This window comes from Xiphophorus maculatus, chromosome 11, assembly GCF_002775205.1.
Source record: "Xiphophorus maculatus strain JP 163 A chromosome 11, X_maculatus-5.0-male, whole genome shotgun sequence".
Lineage (NCBI taxonomy): Eukaryota > Metazoa > Chordata > Actinopteri > Cyprinodontiformes > Poeciliidae > Xiphophorus > Xiphophorus maculatus.
The window spans coordinates 11,856,240-11,876,587 of NC_036453.1; the positions used below are offsets into that span (position 1 = coordinate 11,856,240).

A 20,348-nucleotide genomic window follows, 5' to 3' on the forward strand; every position below is an offset into this window, starting at 1 on the left:
AAAACTAATTTACAAGTAACTTTTCAGCAAGATATAGAGGCTTGTTTTAGGTCAATAATTCCTGAATATCAATGAAAAAGGTTCTAGTTATAAGTGAAACCATCTCTCATTGCAACAAAAAATGTTCCCATATTTTAATTTAAATGCATACTTTTTTATCAATATTAAGGGAGAATTTACTTAAAACTGGCTCTTATATCTCGGTGAACAGTTGCTTGTAAGTTTTACGTGTCCTTATTTCATGTGCAATGAAATATTTGCACTAGAAACTAGATAAAAAATACTTGGAAAGATTTTGTGTATTTGCAGTAAAAACTGAGAAATAAATATCTAAACAATATCCTTCAGATTGAATCCCAACCTGGCGGAAGATCAGTTTCTGTGATTAAATTTCTCTGTTATATAATCGATGCACAATGTTGCGTCTCTTTTCAATTTGTTTTGACATTTGGACATAGTTCCCAGTATTGATTTTTTATATATATTTTTTTACAGTGTTAGATTTTCTTTTTAGTCGCTTTAATTGGCTCTTGAAAGCATCGGCTGCGGCTGAACAGAATGTGAAGCAGCAGAAAATCAATTGCAGGCAAATATTTTTTTTATTTTGCAGTCATGCTCCATCTGACCTCGCTTGGATCACATGTTTTCACACACAAACTGACAATCTGTTTGCTCTGGAGAAATCCCTCGTGTCTCTGTCCCTATTAGCAAATAGACTTTGTAGCTTCACTTAATTTAGCTGTTGGGCTAAATCAAATTCGTCCCCAGAAACAGAAATGGAAAGTTTTAAAATCAGGAGTTATGAAACGAACTCCCTGCAGAGCGTGATCCATCATCCAGCTGAGTTTTCCTCCAGATAGACTTTAAGAGTTTATTTTATTCATCCATTTACCATCATGCCTTGGGGTTTTGTGGTCTCACAATCTCGTGCATGTATGGGTTTGTGTACGAGACCATGTCTGTAACTCCCTTTTTTCTGGCACGTTAATCCATCACAACGATACGCCGATGGAGGTGGACCGAGGCGGGAGAATTTCATAGCCTCTAGGAATGTCTAACTATATAAATTTCCACTGATATATTAATATCTTCATATGTCCTGTGGTGTTATTGATGCAGATAGTAAATGCGGTAGATACAACACAATATTACTGCAGTGTGGACGGTTTCCAAATATAGCAGAGTAGAAGACATGGAAAAAAAAAAGTTTATGCATGAAAGGAAGATGGGCAAAGAAAGAGGACTAAAGGTCACGGAGTTTCATTACCTGGGGTCAAACATCCGAAACAAAAAACGAGTTGGGGCAGGAGGCGAATTGTACACTGCAAAACATCAACATCTCACCAAGTTTTTTTGTCTAGTTTCAAGTTCAAAATGTTAGTACAATGTACTAACAAGACACAACTAACTTACAAGTGGCTTTTCAGCAAGATACAGGAGTTTGTTTTAAGTCAATAATTCCTTAATAATGATGTAAAAGTGCTACTTGCACTGGCAGGTTATTTCATTTACAACATGGGAAAATATCATGTTATAAGTGAAATAATCTTCCAGAGCAAATATCACTCTTTCATCAATATGAAGGAATTATTGACTTAAAACAAACTCCTGTATGTTGGTGAAGAGTTACTTATGAGCTAGTTTTGTCTTATTTTGAATGGACTCACAGGATATTTTTAGTGTTTTTAATGTAAAATCAACAACAGCAGTAAAACATGGCTCAGAAAATGTTGCAAAAAGAACAATCTGGGAAAAAATATCCATTTAAATGGATGAGCTCAGTTTTGAATCTGACTACTGTAGTTTGAAATGCTGGGTTTAGGTCAGCTTTGCTTCTCAAATGCCAAGGTTAAGAGCCGTTTAATGCATGAAAGCAGAAAGCTGAGGCAATGCTGGCTGGAGGCAGAAGGTGATGGCGAGACGGCGAGGGCCTGCTGCAGGAGCAGGGAGGCCGGGGAGCGGACCAGGCAGAGGTTAGGAGGTGACGAGCTTGAAAACCATAACCTTAGCACCAGAGATGACTGAGCAGAGTGGGAGAAAAGCTCTGCTTCATGCAGGTAGAGGCAGAGAGGGGGAGTTGAGGAAAAACAGAGCTGCGTTCAGAAAATGCACAAATAGAACATGCCTCTCTGTGTTCCGCCTCTCCAGACGTCGAACAGATGCTTCAGAGCTGTCAGATAAATAAGATGTGGTGCACAGCTGGAACATCTGTCCATTGTCTCCTGAGTTATTTTAGCATTCTAGTTAGATGTGCACAAACTCAGATCCAGCACATGCTCCCACTTTGGCAGCTTTTATACATTTAATAAGTTAGAATAATAGTCTTGATGACAGCAGATAAATGGTATGTTTATCTTAGCTGGTTAAGCAGTGAGTACATGAGGGTGATTGGCAGTGCTAGGGCCCTCCTCCTGGCTCTGATTGGTTGTTTTTGGTCAAGAGCGCTTCATTTCTTCAAATGGCAACAGCAGCACAAGGAGGAGGTGTAGGAGATTCAACTTTTCACAGATTATCTGTCTCATAAACTAACAGCAAAAAAAGCATTTTTTCTAAAAATTCCATACTGCAGCTTTAAAGTTGCATTTTTGAATTAAAAATGTTTTTAATTGGCCTGTTTAAAATTCAAATTCAAGTTAAAAAAACAGGCAGGTTTAATTTTACCTCTCAAAAAATTATGTTCATTGTTTGGAACGTGGCCCTCTCTCCCAGATTCCAGTGGTGGAGAGGAAGACGGGCCCCAAATCATGTTCTGCTCAAGGCCCCATACAATCTTGGGCCAGCCCTGTCTGACCCAGAAGCTGGGAAGAATGAAAACATTGACCCTATGATGGACTCTCTCATATTTACCACTTTGCTTCCATCAGATGGAATATTTGCTCGTCATATTGGCTGTAAATCAGACGAGGCTCAGGTTTGTTTTGAACGACCGCCGGTTGCTTCAAGGCTTCGGCCGGCGGTGATTTTGGAAGCTTGTCAGACACCGAACGCTCCGCTGCCGCCACAGCTGCAGCTTTCACACGCTTTCCGACTCTGGAGTTATGAAACGCTCCAGATGAAGCTGGAATTGATTTCCCCATATGACTTTAAGAGCGAGGCCGCTGCTTGGCTGAATGGCTCTTCTCTGCGATAGCTGTCCCTCATGACCTCGGCCTGCAACGATGAAGTGAAATGGTGATATTTTATAAGTGGCCAAAGGGGCTTCGTGCAGACGCCTATCAAAGGGCTGGGATTAACCATGACACTCAGATGTGTGTGTGTGTGTGTGTTTTTTTTTCATCTAGTCATCACTGTGAGACATGCATTTACAGCTTCACGTTATTTGCTGTCTGCTAGCAGCAGATGGGGATGGACTCCGTCTCAAGTGGGGGTTTTTTATCGTTTGGTTGTTTGTTTTTTTTTCATTCTCCCACTTTGATAGACTGAGAGGCATTGACACATAGATTCAAGACACGCTGCAACAAACAGAAGCACACAGCACTTTAATCTAAAATTGGCTTGTCATGGGCTTTATGAGTTTCACAAAGACAATAAAGCTGTTGTCTATTCTGGACTAAAGCGACGTTCGCCAGCCCCCTCCCCTCCTGTCATGTGGAGACGCAATAAATAAAAGCACTTCATCTTTTCTTCTCCGCAGGTGGAGTCTCCACTGGCAGTGGACGCGGTGCTGGGCGAGGCGCCGCTCTCCGTCACAGATGACAAGGTTTCCATCACGGAGCTGCGGGTTCACACCGTGTCCGGCCTGACCCTGTCCCTGCAGCCCAGCCCCGGCAACAGCCACACCATGGTGGCCAAGGCGTCCGGTGTCCAGACGCTCACGGCCCTCAAACAGGTAACAGCAGCAATGATCGGCTGGAGGGGAACAGGAGGCTGTTTGGATGAGGGAAATTAAAAATCTACATGAACGAATCTGACCCAGTATGAAAAAGTTAACAGCAGGGATTGTGTGTGTGTGCTTGTTTAAGGACCCTATTTGATATATTCACTCATTTTCTAAGGAGACAAAAGTTCATAAATTCTGTTTTAGCAAAAAAGAAAATAATTTTTACCATAACAGTTTAGCTTAAAGTTTGTTATAACATGATTTCCATGTTAACACAAACTTCTGTTTTTTAGCATAAAGTTGCTGTTAGCATAAATGTTATTTTTGCCATAACTTCTGTTTTGGCATAAATGCTGTTTTAGCATAAACTTCATTTTTAAGATAAGATAAGATTTACAGTATTTGTCATTGTCATCAACAGATTACAACGAGATTGAGATTTGCTCGACTCGAGTTAAAATGCAGGCTATGTGTATATACATAATATACAATATACATATACATACATACATAAAAAAGATAAAGAAATGAATAGTACAAAATGAGAAATAAATAGACATCAGAAGATGGTTGCAGCGCCTGGAGGTGTCGCAACAGAATTTACATTTTTAACAAAGTGGTGTCAAGAGCAGAAGTTCTTATGCCTTTGAATTTAGTGCCATGATTGCCATCGGGTAAAAACTGTTTTTTAGGCGATTTGTCCTGGTTTTTATTGCTCTGTATCTCTTGCCTGATGGCAGCAGCTGGAAGAGATCATGGCCAGGGTGTGAAGAGTCATTTAAAATGTCCAAAACTTTCTTGTGGAGCCTGGAAGTGTAAATCTGTTCCATAGTGGGGAGGGGGCAGCCTATGGTTCTCTCTGCTGCCCTAACAACCCTCTGGAGCGCCTTCTTGTCCACAGATGTGCTGCTGCCGTACCAGACACACAGACCGTACGTGAGCACACTCTCTATGGAGCAGTGATAGAAGGCCTGCAGCAGGTCTGAGGGGAGACGGTTCTTCTTGAGTATTCTCAGAAAGTACAGTCTCTGCTGTGCCTTCTTCAACAGCTCCTTGGTGTTGGTGCTCCAGGTTAGCTTGTCCTCCAACTAATGGGTTTCATTGTGGCTTTTGTATTTTGTTGACCTTCCTGGGCCACCGTAACAAAATGAAGCAAGAGCGAAAGATTAGCCAACATTAAGGTGGATCTATTGAACCATGTCAGACTGTGCTCTGTCACTGCTGCTGTTTCTATGCATAGAGGACAACAGCTGATGGGAAGAGCGGCCTACTTGAATCTGTCCTGTGGTCCAATTCCTGCTGACAAGACAAACAACAAAAATTCTGATTCAAACATTCAAAATGTGCTGCAGTGTAATGCCATGAGCTCTCTATAGAAAAAGAAACCCAGTCACTTTTTGTCCATGTTAGCCTTTTCTCTAACTCGTTCTGGTCACACTCCATCTATCTGGAGTTGTTTGGCTACACAGGGACTGTCTTGGTGAAAAGACAACTGGTGTCGGCTGCATTGCTGCAGGCAGACCTTGGTCAGTGAGAGGTTTTTGGAGAGTTGAATGCATGTTTTCTCCCTGGACATCTGGAGTTGGCCTTTTTCCCAGAGACAGAGATGCTGCAGGGGTTGCTCATCTGGACACAGCACAAACACCAAATCTTATCTTTAGTGCAAACATTTTAGTACACTTAAAATTAGACTAAACTAACCAGTGTGTAAGTTTTCAGGAAGATTTTAGGATCTTGTTTTTAGCCAATAATTCCTTAATATTTATTTGTAAAAGTACTAGCTCCCCTGGTAGATTATTTCACTTATAACAACTCATTTTTTCCATGTTATAAGTGAGTCAATACTTTTTCATCAATATTGAGGGATTATTTACTTAAAACAAACTCTTATATCTTGTTTGAAGCAAACAATATATTGTCAGTTTAGTCAGTTTAATCTTATTTCAAGTGTACTAAGATATTTTCCCAGTAAACTATGCAAAAATACTCACATTTGTTGTTTTTGCAGTGCAAACTAATCCCATAAGCATCACTGCCACATCATGTTAATGTCCAGAATGCTTGGTCATTTTTATCAACATACAAATGAAAGATGAGGTTTAGTTTCTGCTTATTTAAGTATTTAATTCCGATTCATGTATTTACTGTCCACAAACTTGAATGAAATTATATTTTAAAAAATGCAAACAAACTTAACTGGTCACTAATAAAATACAGAATCCTTCAGGATCAAAACCTCAGACGTTTTTATAATAATTCCTTGTTTATTTCAACTGTGCGGTGAAATAAATTTGTTCCAAAGGGTGTCAACAAGCACTCAGCAGTTCCTCGTTTAAGCAGTGAAGTGCTTAACGTGCTGTCAGGGAGGATGCCAGATAAAAGCTGAACTAATAAGTTTCCACTCTGTTCCTTTACAACAAACTCAATACCAACTGAGCCTGGAGCAAAAGCACTCCTAAAATATGTCCAAATGTATTCCACAAGATGGATTTTGCTCTTCAAATTAACAGCAACGATATGTAGATTTTGTTTCATTCGTTTGTGCAAAGCAAAAGGCATAGAGAGGTGGATCTGTGGGACGGATTAATTGGGATCCTCGCTTCACCCAGAATAGAACGTGAACATGTGTTCACCCTCCTCCAACGTTGCTAAAAATGCAGCAACATCCACACAGAGCATGAGTGAAGGAGAAGCAGGCATTAAATCCCAATTTTTCCTGCTTTCCGCTTCTTGGCCACCTTGAAATTTAATTATTGTAATGTATTGTCCTAAGTGCTCTCCAAGGCCAGGCAGTAAAAGGCAGCCAATTTCTCCGGCGGCACATCTCTCGCCAGGCTGCTGGCTGAAGCTATTTCAAGCCATTTGACTTCGTTTGACTGGAAAACTTTCTAAATGTCCGCTATTACTGTAGAAATGAATGAAACGCATAAATCCTGATAGACGTTTACAAAAAAAAGCCGCCTTTGCATTTTTCTCCATTGTAAACCAAGTGCAAGTTATCCCCAAATCAACTTTTTTCTGCTGATAAACTGTCTAAATAGGTTATCTAGAGTTCTGTGCAAATTATGACATTTTTGTTTAGTTCTGCAATATATTGCCTAAAATCATCTCAGTGCTGCCCTCCTTTGGTTGAACGGTGTTTACTGCAAGTGAATTATCCTGTTTGTTAGCGTTTTTGTCTGAGTGAGATATAAAATGATCTCTCTCAGACACACCATAAGTGGCAAGTCAGGAGTTGGCATAGCCAGCATCGCCATGGCGATAGTCGCTAGGCTAATCCCGTCTGCTCATCCCCACACTTGACCACGCCCCCTGTTTGTCCTGACTCCGCCCACTTTGGAGTTTTTCTAATTTTGTCGGGGTGGGTTATGCTTTCACAGGTGGATAAATTACACTTGAAATAACAGAATCCAAGTCATTTAGTCACAATCTAAGATGGTGCAAATGTTTGCTCAACTCATGCATATTTTATAATGCAAGCTGTTCTGTTTAGGCATGTAATAATAGTGAAACTTAATCAAATGAGCTCTTGGAAATGATGACATTATATGGATTCATAGAAGCAAATGGTTCCGATTCAGTGCATAATTTATAATTGGAGCCATATTATTGCTTTTTTACTGAGATGACAGGTTTGCCTTTTTAGAGTTCTGTCTCCGAACCTGAAGCAAAGTGGGTATACATTTGTTAGACACCTTCTAAAATCTGTTGAAACAAAATCCTGCCTCTCTTGTCATCAGTCCTACTGGATGTTAGCTGACGTTTAAGCACGCTGCTAACAGAGGACACTACCAAACGCTTCCTGATTACAGGGAAGGCAGGATTTAGTCTGCGGCAGATTTTCATCCAATCTTTCTCCAGAGGGAGCACGGACGTAAAGAGTGAAAGAAAAGAAGAGATGAGACAAACACAAAGAGACAGACTCATCAGTTGATGCACGTACTGATGGCACGTCTTTGTCTGCACCTCTTCGTTTACCAGTACACCCAAAGTCAACCTTGAAGCTGGTTTGTTCTTGTGCTCATCAGAGACAAGAAGTTCCTTTCCATGTTAAGACTTTAATTTGGGGAGGGCTGTCCGGTTGTTTGAGAAAATCTCCTGAGGTTTTGGGTAATGGACTGTCAAAGATGCTCAGAGTTGGGAATTTGAAAGTTCCTCTGAATTATATCAATACAGGAAGAGTCCACGGCTTATCAGAACAGCTCTCCTCTATTAACCCTTTAACAACATTTTTACCAGCATTTCACTGAAAAGTCTAGCTCCTCCTACAATGAGCTCAACAGATACGCAGTTCCACCATGTGTTTGCTATTTGCTGCTGGCTAGTCTGAAGGAGCAAAGTGAGGAAGGGCTGCTCTGTGAGGTAGAAGCTTGAAATCTGCAGTTCCGAGGAGGAGCTGTGCCTCAAAGGCGGGTCTAAGTCCACCTAGGCGTTTTGCTTAGATGAATCGTTGCCTTGGCGATTAAAGGATTTCTCAAACATGCATAAAAGAATAAAGGTTACACTTCAGGTATGTTTTGTTTTTTATTGCGTGAGAATACATTTATTTTTCATGTTACTTCCCCCATAACAAAACATTTGAGTTAGCCGTGGTTCACGCTGAAGAACTAGGTTTTCCTGGTAATCGATTTTCTGTTGTGAACTGATTTAAACAAAAAATATTATCTAATGAAGACATATTTTAAGCCAAGTATCCTATATGAGTTGCATCTTCAGTGCAGTAAATGATGTTTCTGCTCTGTTTCAGCTACAAGTTAATGACGCAAACAAGATCCAGTCTGGTTAAAACTGCTTTCTCCTTAATTCCCCTTGCTGCAGAACTCGACAGCCATGACACATTTGTTTGACAGTAATCTTTGCAAACTTGCTGCTAGAGCTCTGCTTCCTACTTAAAAAATAGAAGAAACCATAAAGAGAATGCCTGTAAATAATTTTGTGCTCGTTCACCCTTCAGAGGATCGCACAGGGAAAATCTAGCTGAATTTATTCACTGAGATCAGAAACGGAAACATTCGAAGAACCGCAGTTACTAATGAGATAAAGGCTTGTTAAATGTCGTCACATTTACAATGTGGGTTCGGCCATCTTATGATGATCCTGCCAAAATTGGCAATAAATATAGAAATTGTTAAATAGCTCGATAAAGTAATTAGTGTAGAAGAGTTTTTACAGAACTTTACCAGACATATTAAGTAATATGGGAAAATTATGAATATTCCAAGTGATTTACATAAAGTTAAAGAAAATTTATTTTCCTTTACTTTTCTGACCTCTGGACTGCAGAAAACTAACACGTTCAAAGGAGCCAATGTGCAGCTCAATCTTCAAAAACCTGCAGTTGTAATAGTCAAGGCCTTGGCATTGTGTGTTCCTGACTACATGATACACACAGCAGACAACAAGGTCCTGTCTTCAAATTATTTTTTATAACTCTTTTCTACAAGAAATCACTCAGGTTTCTCCAATAGGGCTTCTATTTCAGCAAAACATTGTAGACCCCAAATAAAGTCGAAACAAGATCTTGTTTCATATCGCTGCAGTAAGATGAACTCACTTCATTGCCTTGCTAATTTCAAAGTCCACAAAATAATGCATTTTATTTGAACTTATCCATGCACAACTCTGACAGACAGATAATAAAATTTGAAAAGCCTTTTTATCTAGACCTGGCACAAGTTCTTTTAAACTGCTAAAATGTTGAGAGCAATGTTTTATTGATTTATAGAAATAGAAAGTTTTCCTTTTGACCTTGTTTTTTTAGATAACTTGACATTTTGTTGTTCACTTGATGTAAATTAACCAATCCCTTTAATGTGTCCTATTTATATGTTCTTTGATCAGTTTTTTTTTTTTTACCCCTCCAGGGGGTCTTTTGTGGGCTCTAGTGTCCCTTATATGATAGTAGGCTGACAGGAAACAGGGAAGACATGCGGCAAATGTCGCCAGGTCCGGGAGTCAAACCCGCGACGGCCGCGTCGAGGACTCAAGGCCTCCAAATACGGGTCGCGCTATTCCCTACGCCACGACGGCACGCCCCCCTTTGATCAGTTTTTAAAATGTCTTGCGACATTTTAAGTAGACAACCAATGACATGATTTGGGGGGTTTATGAATTTTAAACTTGTTAACAATCTACACATTATGCACTTTGTTATATTTATATTTATGTCTCTGCTGCTTCTAAAACAGTCCAAGCACTAAAAAACACCACCCAGTTGTTTTTTGGCAATATTTTTGCTTTATTTGACCTTTATTTGTCCAGGTTGTCCCATTGAGATCTAAGATCTTGTTTACAAGAGAGACCTGTTTTAATCAAATAAACAATATTACAAACAGAGCAACAAAAATAACTTAAATGGGGTTTTTTTGTGTAGCCATTTCAAAAGCCTCCCTATTGGTAGCATTCGACGAGCACTGCATTGTTACCTAGCAACCTTAGGGAAGTCCATGCCTGTTACCTAGCAACCCAAGCAGAGCTCCAGCATACTTGGTGAGCTGGAGGGTTTTGCTGTATAATGGATGCTGAAGAAGACAAGTGTTTTGTTGTTGAATTACCATCTGGAAACCACTTGCTGCATTCTTGTTGTTTGTGCAGGAGGCTCCACTTGTGCTTTTCAAAGATGTACAGTTGTGTAATTATGCATCTTTTTGCATCCATTTTCATGTCCAAGTGTAAATGTTGAGTTTGGGGTGGGATGGCCAGCAGCAGCTTATTTGGATTTAAAGAGACAAGACACCCTAAAGCAGCTCATTCTCAGAGGCAGAACTGAGCAGACTAAAATCTCAACTAGAATGGCTAGAGTTAGTCCACTTTGACGTATACCTATATCGGCTTCGATAGTCCAACTGGCCTGAAGGATTTTATCTAGCAGGTGCTTTTGTTCAGTAAATAGGGCCATTACCTTATCAGTACCCTGGTAATGGCCTCAACGCATCTCACAGTTGCACAATAGACTTAGACTTCGACTTCGACTTAGACTGACTTTGTTGTCATTTTCAATGCACAGGGTGTATAAAGAACGAAATTTCGTTGCATACGGCTCAGGATAATGTTTGAAGTTCCAATGTTGTGAGTAAAATAAAAGTCTGATGGCAAGTAGGAAAAAGCTGTTTCGGAACCAGGTGGGCCTGCACCGGATGCTGCAGAACCTCTTTCCAGAGGGCAGCAGGGAGAACAGTCCATGGTGGGGGTGTGAGGGGTCACTGATGATGTTTCGGCCTCAGGACACGCATCCTGCATCGATGGTTGACCTGACACTTCGCCCTTTTGCCTGAGCTGGGTGTGGAAGGTTGTTGCCGAAGCAGTTTCTCCTTGTGTGCCTTCTTCTCACTCACATGAGAGTTACCGAACTCTTTTGCAAGCTCAACCAGGAAGTCCACCCGTCTCTCCTGCACCCCAATGCATGCCTGATAAAGCACATGTGCATTCAGTGCTGCCATGTCAATCATGTTTGCCAGGTTTGCTGACCAGCTGTCACATAGTGATGGAACCTTGGTCACCCCCTGCAAGATTATGACTGAAATAAATGCCATTAGTTCTTGTGAACTAAATAGGTGAAGCAGTCACCTATTTATCCTCCACAGCACAAAAGGCTGCATGCAAATTTGCATGTGCAAAGTCTCCCAGATTTCTTTTGCTTACACTTTTTGCATGATTTTTTTGAGGTGGATCAACACAATTAATTTGGTTAGTTTATTTCTAAACTGTCATGTTATACCCTCTTAGCTTTATTTCAAAGAGAAACATTACTAATTTCTTTTAGAAAAACCTTTGCATATTTTTTGAAACAGATTCTATGTTTTGCAAACTCTATGTACATTTGGCAAAATGACCTGGATAATGCAGCACAACATCATGGATCAGCTGCAAAAGGTCACATCTCTCCAAAAACACTTCATGTATGCTTCAAAAATAAACTGAAGAGCACTACCTACAGGAGACCTGATCTCCTGCAGGTATCATAGATACCCACCCCCAACATGGACTATTCACATTCCTACCTTCTGGCCTGACGGTCAACGACCACATTTACAATTGAAGAAGGGATGCTAATTTGAGCCATCAGAGTCGTCAGGGTGGACTCCGGCCTTTTGGCCCTGCTGAGCCGATATGGGAAGGACTCGAAAACTGTATCATCCTAGTGTTATCTAATAAAGATTTTGAGCAAAATAATCTGTTAAACATGTCTTATATAACCCATAGACTTATTCTTACCTGTTCAAGGAAACATAATAGGTCATCTTTAATAGCGGTAAGTAAATGGAACAGAGAAACTTGCATTCATATGAAATCTTGTAAAGGGTGAAAACTTATTTTTGTTGAAACTAGAAATATAATCTGTCTCTCTTCTCCCTGACAGGAGGCCAGTTTGTCTGTCTGGATGCTGTTCAGCGACAACACCGCCGCCCCTCTGACTTACTTTGATCTCAAAGACTACAACCTCAATGCCTCTACTCTGGACGACAAAGTTGTGTCAGTATCCCAGGAGCCGCAGCAACGGTGGCCTGTGGTGGTAGCAGAAGGTGAGGGATCAGGAGAAATGGTGCGTGTAGAGATGACAATCTGCGAAGCCTGCCAGAAGACCAAACGCAAAAGCGTCATTGCATCTGCTGCAGTTTCTGTCAAGGTCCGCTTTGGCCCAGAGGAAGACTCGGAGGAAGAAACGACCACAGAGGGCGAGATTGAGCTGGCATCTGTCACCAGGCGGACAATCATTGATCCCAACATCAGTGGAAGAATTTATGATACTTCTAATGAGCAGCCTGCCAGTGTTCCCATTGATTACACTAATTTCCCCACCATTAGCAACCAAGAGCAGCCGACTGAGAGTGATGGAGAGGAAGGGGACGATTTTGTGCATTCGCCACGCAACATGACTGATCTTGAGATAGGCATGTACGCTCTACTAGGTGTCTTCTGCTTGGCTATATTGGTGTTTCTAATCAACTGCATTGTTTTCGTGCTTAAATACCGCCATAAGCGCATCCCACCTGAAGGCCAGGCCAACATGGACCATTCTCACCACTGGGTGTTCCTTGGAAATGGCCAGCCGCTCAGGGCCCAATGCGACCTGTCTCCACAGCAGGTGGAAAGTCCCAGCAACCCTTTGGAGGGTGTACAAACTTGCTGCCATGGGGACCACCACAGTAGTGGCAGTTCCCAGACCAGCGTTCATAGTCAGGTCCACGGAAGGGGTGATGGCAGCTCTGGCGGTTCAACGAAGGATAACGGCGAGGAGGCCAGTTCACCCACCTCCAAACGCAAGAGAGTCAAGTTTACCACCTTTACCACTCTCCCCACAGAGGAGCTGCCCTACAACTCCATCCCCATCGCAGACGAAGAGGACATTCAGTGGGTTTGCCAGGATATGGGCTTTAAAGACCCAGAGGAACTCCATGATTACATGCGCAGAATAAAAGAAATAGCCTAAGATTGGAGGTGCATTGTGAAAGCACTGCTCTCGACTTTCTAAAGAGACAGTTCCTTTCTATTTTTCCCCTTTTTTCAAGCAAGTGAAAGATGGTTTTTCACAAACTTTAAGGCCAACAATTGTTGTTCTGGTTAGGGTTTGTTCCATGTAGTTTGCACAGTGCTGTAATCTCATACACCCTCACACAGGAGAGAATGCAAGAAGCCAAAGACTCGACCGGAGGATCTCAATCACAAGAGACGTCTCTAAATCTTGGCTGTAGGAAACATGTTTCACTTGGAAGCTGAGCCATGAAGACATACGAGAGCTGCTGCAGCTCCAGTTTTTCAGGATTTGACTTTTACAAAACCCTGACATGGACAGGAGTACAACAAGGGTTAATGTGTTTCAGTGGCTCAGCAGGACTCTGCAGTACTGTACCTACTCCAAACAAAGAGGCCTTTGATGAACAAGTAACTGTCAAAGACTCTAATTAAAACCTGTTTTAAAATAATTTTGTTTTTGCCAAAGTAGAAAAAGCATTATTTTATTGGCAAAACTTTGTTGTTGTCGGTGTAGCACATTCATGATTTATACTCATCTTCATTACGTATATTTTCTACATTTCGTAGGTAGATGAAATCAGTGCCCTACTACAGTTCCTGGTGTTCCTGACAAATCTGATGCCTTATAAAAACGGTCACAGTTCACTTATATCAGTGCAGACACTGTTTTCTCACTGTTAGGAGGCTTGAGACGGCTTAGTACAGCATTAAAGTAAAACACTACAGCTGTTCTCCAGCCTGAAGAGATGAGCGTTGCATGAAAAGGTAACCTAAGGCACAATCAGCCAACTTTTTCCAAATTTGTACATGTTTATAATGTAATTAAACAATTATTCATACACATTAATAAACTAAATGTTACCATGCTTTACACGCATGTCATGTTGGGCTTACATACATACAGACATTCCTCTTTGTATATAATTCTGTCAAACTGAAGTTGCTTAAAATGTTCCAAGTTTCTTTCTCCAAGGAGGAGAAATGGGAATCTGGTTGAACTCTTGGGATCTTTAGAATCTTGTGGTCGGTCAAAGTTTCTCCACTGTATTGCTGTGACAGATGTAGATTTTTATTGCTCTGGAATCTCATTTGACTGTTGATGTGGGAATTTGCTATGCATAAGTTTTAACAGATCAATATTTTTGATGATTTCTTTCCCTTTTCAAGCTTTGCAAGCCTAAACTTTGACAATGTAGGAAACTGAGAAATACACCAATTGAGCTGTATTTGAATTGCTTAGTCATTCACCCTTAAGTCATACATATTGCAGCAACGTTCAACTTTCTCATCCATTAGAATGCCAACGTTTCCACACGAACTTTGATGCAAGTGTTTTTGTACCCCCAGGAAGCTACAGCTAACATAAAAAATATATCAGGGTTTTTCGACTTAATAATGTCCAAATATGCTTATTGTCTCAAGTTCAAAGTGACTCATGCTCAAATTCTTTAAAGTTCAACTTGAGATTTTAGTCAAAACCGCAGAACTTGCCGACCAGCCACTGGTTGGTCGGCAAGTTAGCATTTTGAGGTTTTTATAGCAAATAACTGGGAATATCCTCCACAATTTTGAAGTGCTGTGGCAGTGAAGTGGCGTCTGTCCCACCATCCCCTGCTTGGTTCTCTAGTGAAAATGTTATTTTGACCGAGTGAACATTTCAAACACAGCTCTGAATGCATTCTGACTGAGCACAGCCTCCTCTAAACTCCACAGAAATGTGAAACACCCTTAAAGAAGGTCACTGAATATATTATTGATTTTGTTTCATCATTTACATCACAGCCATTTCATGCTGTCCCATTCTTTTAGCCGCATCACGTTATATCTGAATTCCATGTTTTATTAATAAGTTCCAATAAACTTGGAATAAATAAACTAGAGCTTGCAAAGTTGCCCCAAACTAAATATGAGCAGGACCACAGTGTGTTGGCGAACAGCAGGACAAGGAGGAAGAAAGGAAAGTGTTGCTGCTGGCTGTGTGAAATGTGTGGGTGTGTTCATGAGGTTGTGTTCACTTTACAGACGAGCCAGAGCAGCTGAAATCAAGCCATCTATTTTAGTTGTGTTAATTGTTGCCTTTTAAAATGTACCTGACACTGAACATAAATATTAGTCAGAGAATTAAAGAACTTTAGAAACTGAGATTTCAAACAGAATATCACCGTCTAGACAGATAGTTTTCATTTCAGACAGCGTTTCTTTTTTCTAGAGATGACTTTTGAAGGTTAACATTTTTCCAGCTCTGATCTCACATGAAACATATTCTACGAGGGACTAATGAGACAACCATGAGATCAAAAATTACTTTCTAGGACGGTTTCCTCTAATTCCCTACTCTGGATTTTAAGGGCTTTGATTTATTTATTTTTTTCCTTTTACCCAACTGATTTTGGCTTATTAAAGTCCCTTTTATAGTCGGCATCATCTTACCTGCTTTTCATCCCCCCATGTTCTTAAATTAGACACAATCCAGAAATATTATGCAAACACATGTTTCACAGGAGAAACTGAAATAGTTTATTTCTCTCAGTCTGACATTTACTGTTTGATCGTGTGGTGGAACTGTTTGCTAACAATGTAAATATTGGCACAAAACCAGCTTCAATTTAGCTTAACATTTACAACTATCAGTAAAATATAGCTTTAGCTCGTCCACATGTACATAGACTCACAGTTGATATTCATAAATCCTGGCTTGAGTTGACTGTACTTGCTTTGCTGCATGCCCTCTTTCTGTTCTGTGTGAGAGAAATGAATGAGTTGTAAAAATGTTTAGATTGCAAGGTGAAACATTACTGTTGGGGTGTCTAAAGGTGCGTTTCGACTGTAGACTTTTTTTCTAGAAGCTGTGTTCTCTCGACATTTTCTCAAAGGGAAAGTTTCAAGAGACGTTTAGCAACAGAAAACAGCCCTGGTGGTCAGGTAGGATTTTTTAAGATCCCACCGAACATTCATGGTGGGTTTACAGTCGTTGGTTTTTGTCTTGGTTCTCTCAGTCATTTTTATTACAGCTCATTACTTCATTTAACTCAGTGTGGAATTATTAGTGTTGTTTGTTGTCATGCAGAATATAACGTTTCATAGATATTACATTTTTAAAAGGTCAGTTAAGTGGAAAAGAGCAATTGTAAAAACACTTTAAATTAATCATGGACTACTTTTCTGTTGTTGGAGGGATTTTACTTTTGGCCTTTGCCTTTTCCTGTATCAGCTGCCACTGTAGCAAGGCTGCTACTGCACTCTGTAGCGTTTCCATTACAAATGTGAACAAAACTTAGTCAATATTCTGCTAATGTCGAAAAAAAAAACACCATTTTGCAGTTGCAACACTTCCATTAAATAAGAAACGCGATTGAAATGACACATAAATACGTTTGTTCATGTGGTGTCATTAAAAAAAACATACTGCCCTGTTTTCCTCCGACTAACTACTTCCTGTCGTTTTCTTCTTCATGGTTTGCGCCGGAGGCAACATCTGGTCGTTGATCATGTGACTCATGTGATGCAAAACAACGTGTTTCCACTGCAGTTTTGCAAAATAAGCCTAATTTTATTTGGGGGGGAAATCACCTTGTAGGGTTCAAACTTTTTAATGGAAATGTTTTTTTGGGGAGGGGAGGTTTCAAAATTGACTTGTTTCCATAAATCAAATTTATTTTTGAAATGTCAAATTGTGCAATTATATTGTCAATAGAAATGCAGCTAATGATGCCAAAGTTAATTTGAACAGCTTTTTGGCATGTTTGTTTTAGTGTAACTGCTGTTAAACAGTTATAAGCTAATTGTTTAACAGCAATTGGTCTAGTTGATGCTATAAATGACTTTGTAATCTAAAAATAATTTATTTTCTTCCTAGTTATGTATTTCCATGACATTTGGAGAAATTTTACATAAGTTTTAGAATCCAGTTACTGTGAAAGATTCAGAAGTTAATGTGTTGAAAATGTGAAATTCTCCCTTTTCATCTCAACATCTATAAAATGGGCCAATTTGCCATTTCCATAAAGTTTACAGTTATTTACTGAAGCCATAAAAGAGGGAAGATTAATGTTTTATGTCAATCGAAGCTTCATTTTTGATTACCAGTTACACTTTTCCATAAAGTTTGAAATGATTGCACTTATGCTTTATAATGTAGCTATTATGAAAAAATAGGATTAATTTAACTGTTTTTGCTGCCACAGACAAAGAGGCATTTGGTGTAATTAAATTAACCTTAAAACTGTTTTTCTGTATCACTGGAAAAAAAGAAAGAAAAAAGTTTCCTAAAGTTTCCATGTTTCCATCTTTTTCATACCTATTACACATTCCCATGAAGTTTTACCTATTTTTTGTACAAACATTGTGAAAGAATCCAGTTAAATTTCAGCGCTGTAAAACTCCAGTTTCTAATCCCAGAAAGAATTTCTTTTTTCTTTTCCGACATCTGCATTTAGAATTAATTTTAAAAAGTCACACATTTTCATGAACTTTGGTTTTACTTATATTTTAGAGTGTAAATGCTGTAGAAGACCAAAAGGTTAATTACTGTAGAACTTTGCAGTCTCAAATGAATCTACCATTTTCCCTGTCACACATTTCTGTGGAGCTTTTGAAGAGCGTTTTCTTATCTTTTAGGATGTAGCCTCCAGGAAATAATCAGAGATTAGGATTTTATTGCTGTGGAAAACTGAGGAAGAACCACTCTTGTCGGCCATCTTAATTTTCCCCTTCATAAAAGAAGCAACTAGACGGGGCTGAAGTAAACCTGAAAGGTTATAACAGATGACTACAGTAATTACAGTCGAAACGCATCTAAAGTTTGCTTCCTGTTCAACCACAGCATGAACTTCATTCATCAGTTTGTCAGTTCAAATTGTTTCTGTTTTTTCTTTAAATCTCAGGATGAATGTAGACTTCCCAAACAAACCTGGCAGTTCTGTGTTAAATGTGACTATGAGCCCAAACTGGTGACCGTTGAAACACAAAGTGGAAAATATCAAACAGCTTCTTAATTCTGAATTTCCCTGACTTGTTCATGCATTAAATATTCAACAGTTAGATTTTTTTTCCCTCTTCATGCATTTTGTCTTTTTTTTTTTTTTTTTTGTATCTTGCTCTTGTTTTTGTGTTTTCTTCAAGCTGCTAACAGAGACTCCTTACAGTATGTAAATGAGAATTTTGAATTGTATTCCCCACCCGTCACAACCACACAGTGAACTGTGCACGACATTCACGGCTCCAGTTTTCCTGGACCAAGTTACCACCACACTGACTATAATATTGTAATGTACAGAGCACTGTTAAATTTCCTGTATCCTGCTGAAAACAGACCCTTGTATTTTCCTGTTAAATGTAAAGTACTAAAGAGAATCCAATACACAAGTGAAACTGTGTCTGTTTGACTTTCTAAATGGTGCAAAACACCCAGAAAGACGAGGTCAGCATTCCTGCTGATTTTTTGTTGGTTTTCTGTTGGAACAGTGCAGTAAGTAGCCTCTTGTGAGACCAATTTGTCCATTTTTCTCTGCCTGATTTGATCATATCCAGGCTGACGTCCTGCTGGTTTTTGAAGTGAATGTATCATTGCTTTCCACCCCTCACTGTGCACAGTTTGAGGACCATCCAACGATTCCAGCAGCAGTGGGAAGACGCTCAGATGGACAAAATCCACAGTAAGGGGTGTCTTCTTTAACTCTGGGGTGTTTGGTCCTCCTGGTCCCTTCATTGGGTCCCTTAAATTAAAGGCATTTGGTGATTTATTTGAAAAATAACAAAAATATTTGTCCTGTGTGTAAACGTATCGAATTCAGCAAATTCTATATTTCCAGGCTAGATGATGGTAAAACAGAAATAATTAAAGATAAGAAAAGAAGCCCAAAAATGTTTAGATATTCACTGTTTTAATGTTCCTTTAGACCTCATCTAAGCTTTAAAGACATAATTATAAGACTTGCAAAGTTATATTTCTATAGCTTTACAGTATATATGTAAAGCCCATGTGAAAATTTGGTGTAGAAATCAGTGTGGAATGCATGCTGTCATCTGAATCGAATTACTTGGAAATGAAAAGGATCCAACAACTGCTTCTTCTGAAAAATTTGAGCGCACCTACAGTACATAAATACTTTTCTTTCTGTGCTTTTGTTACTGCAGTTTTGGAGATCAAAGATCACTGAGGTGCTCCAGAAAATAATTCTAAATTATACTCTTCCAGTGAAAATGTAAAATCAAATCTTTTTTGCGATGTTTTGCTGGGGGTTTTGGACAGTAAAGACGGATGACGGTGTCTGGATGGAAATGCTAGAAAACTTGAAGCAGGGTTAGATATTTAACGAGACACTAATGAGCAAAAATCTTGATTTCATCCTCTATTTCTCAATATTCCACTGTGAGACTTTCACCTTTTCAACAAGGTTTCAGTATTTCTGTATTTCTTCCTCCTTTCTGGAGATTTTCTTATAGACTTTTCAGCTTCAGTCCATATTAAAGTGAATATTTCCATGTTTACATCACTTTATCTCTGATTTCTGAATTATTGAGGCATTCTATCCAAATAAATAAATCAATAAACTAAACATGTGCATTGATATGAACTGGTTTAAGAATGCAAAATTGTCAAAGCAGACATATGTCTTGGTAAAACTCTATCATCTTTGTCCTTCTCAAGGGAGATCAGATGTAGTGAAGGTGATCAGCTGAAGGATGAAGCATTTCTCAGCTCTGCTCTCAGCTGGGTTGAATTTTAGACCTGACTTTTCTTCTATCCTCTAGTTTTTCACCTTTACTCATGTTTTTTTTTTTTTTTTTTTTGGCATACTGCCCAAAATGTCACTGGGACAGAAGAATTGGAAGGCAAATAAGCAAAAAGAAAGAAAACCGGACCAGTGTGAGGAATTAGAAAGAATTCTTTCTCCTTTGAGGAAGATTATGAAGACATGAAGTGTACCGTACTGTCAGGGTCGCAGGTTTTATTAGATTTTTTATTGTATTGAGTTGTTTGTTTTTTTTACTGTTAATCTTCACATCTAAAGGGGAAATGTTGGTATTTGTAGCTGCATTGATTCTTTTGGTG

The 20,348-nt window shown here is 39.5% G+C and overlaps 1 protein-coding gene across 2 annotated transcripts in view; it reads left to right on the top strand.

Annotated features, from left to right (window-relative positions):
• Positions 1 to 18,664, top strand: part of tmem132e (transmembrane protein 132E) — a 441,890-nt gene extending 423,226 nt beyond the window's left edge. For both annotated transcript variants that reach the window (XM_023342404.1, XM_023342403.1), the window contains exons 8-9: positions 3,635 to 3,829; positions 12,180 to 18,664. In XM_023342404.1, coding sequence (XP_023198172.1) covers positions 3,635 to 3,829; positions 12,180 to 13,250 — 1,266 coding nt within the window. In that variant the 3' untranslated portion in view covers positions 13,251 to 18,664. The remainder of the gene's footprint in view (positions 1 to 3,634; positions 3,830 to 12,179) is intronic.
• The last annotated feature ends 1,684 nt before the right edge of the window (positions 18,665 to 20,348 follow it).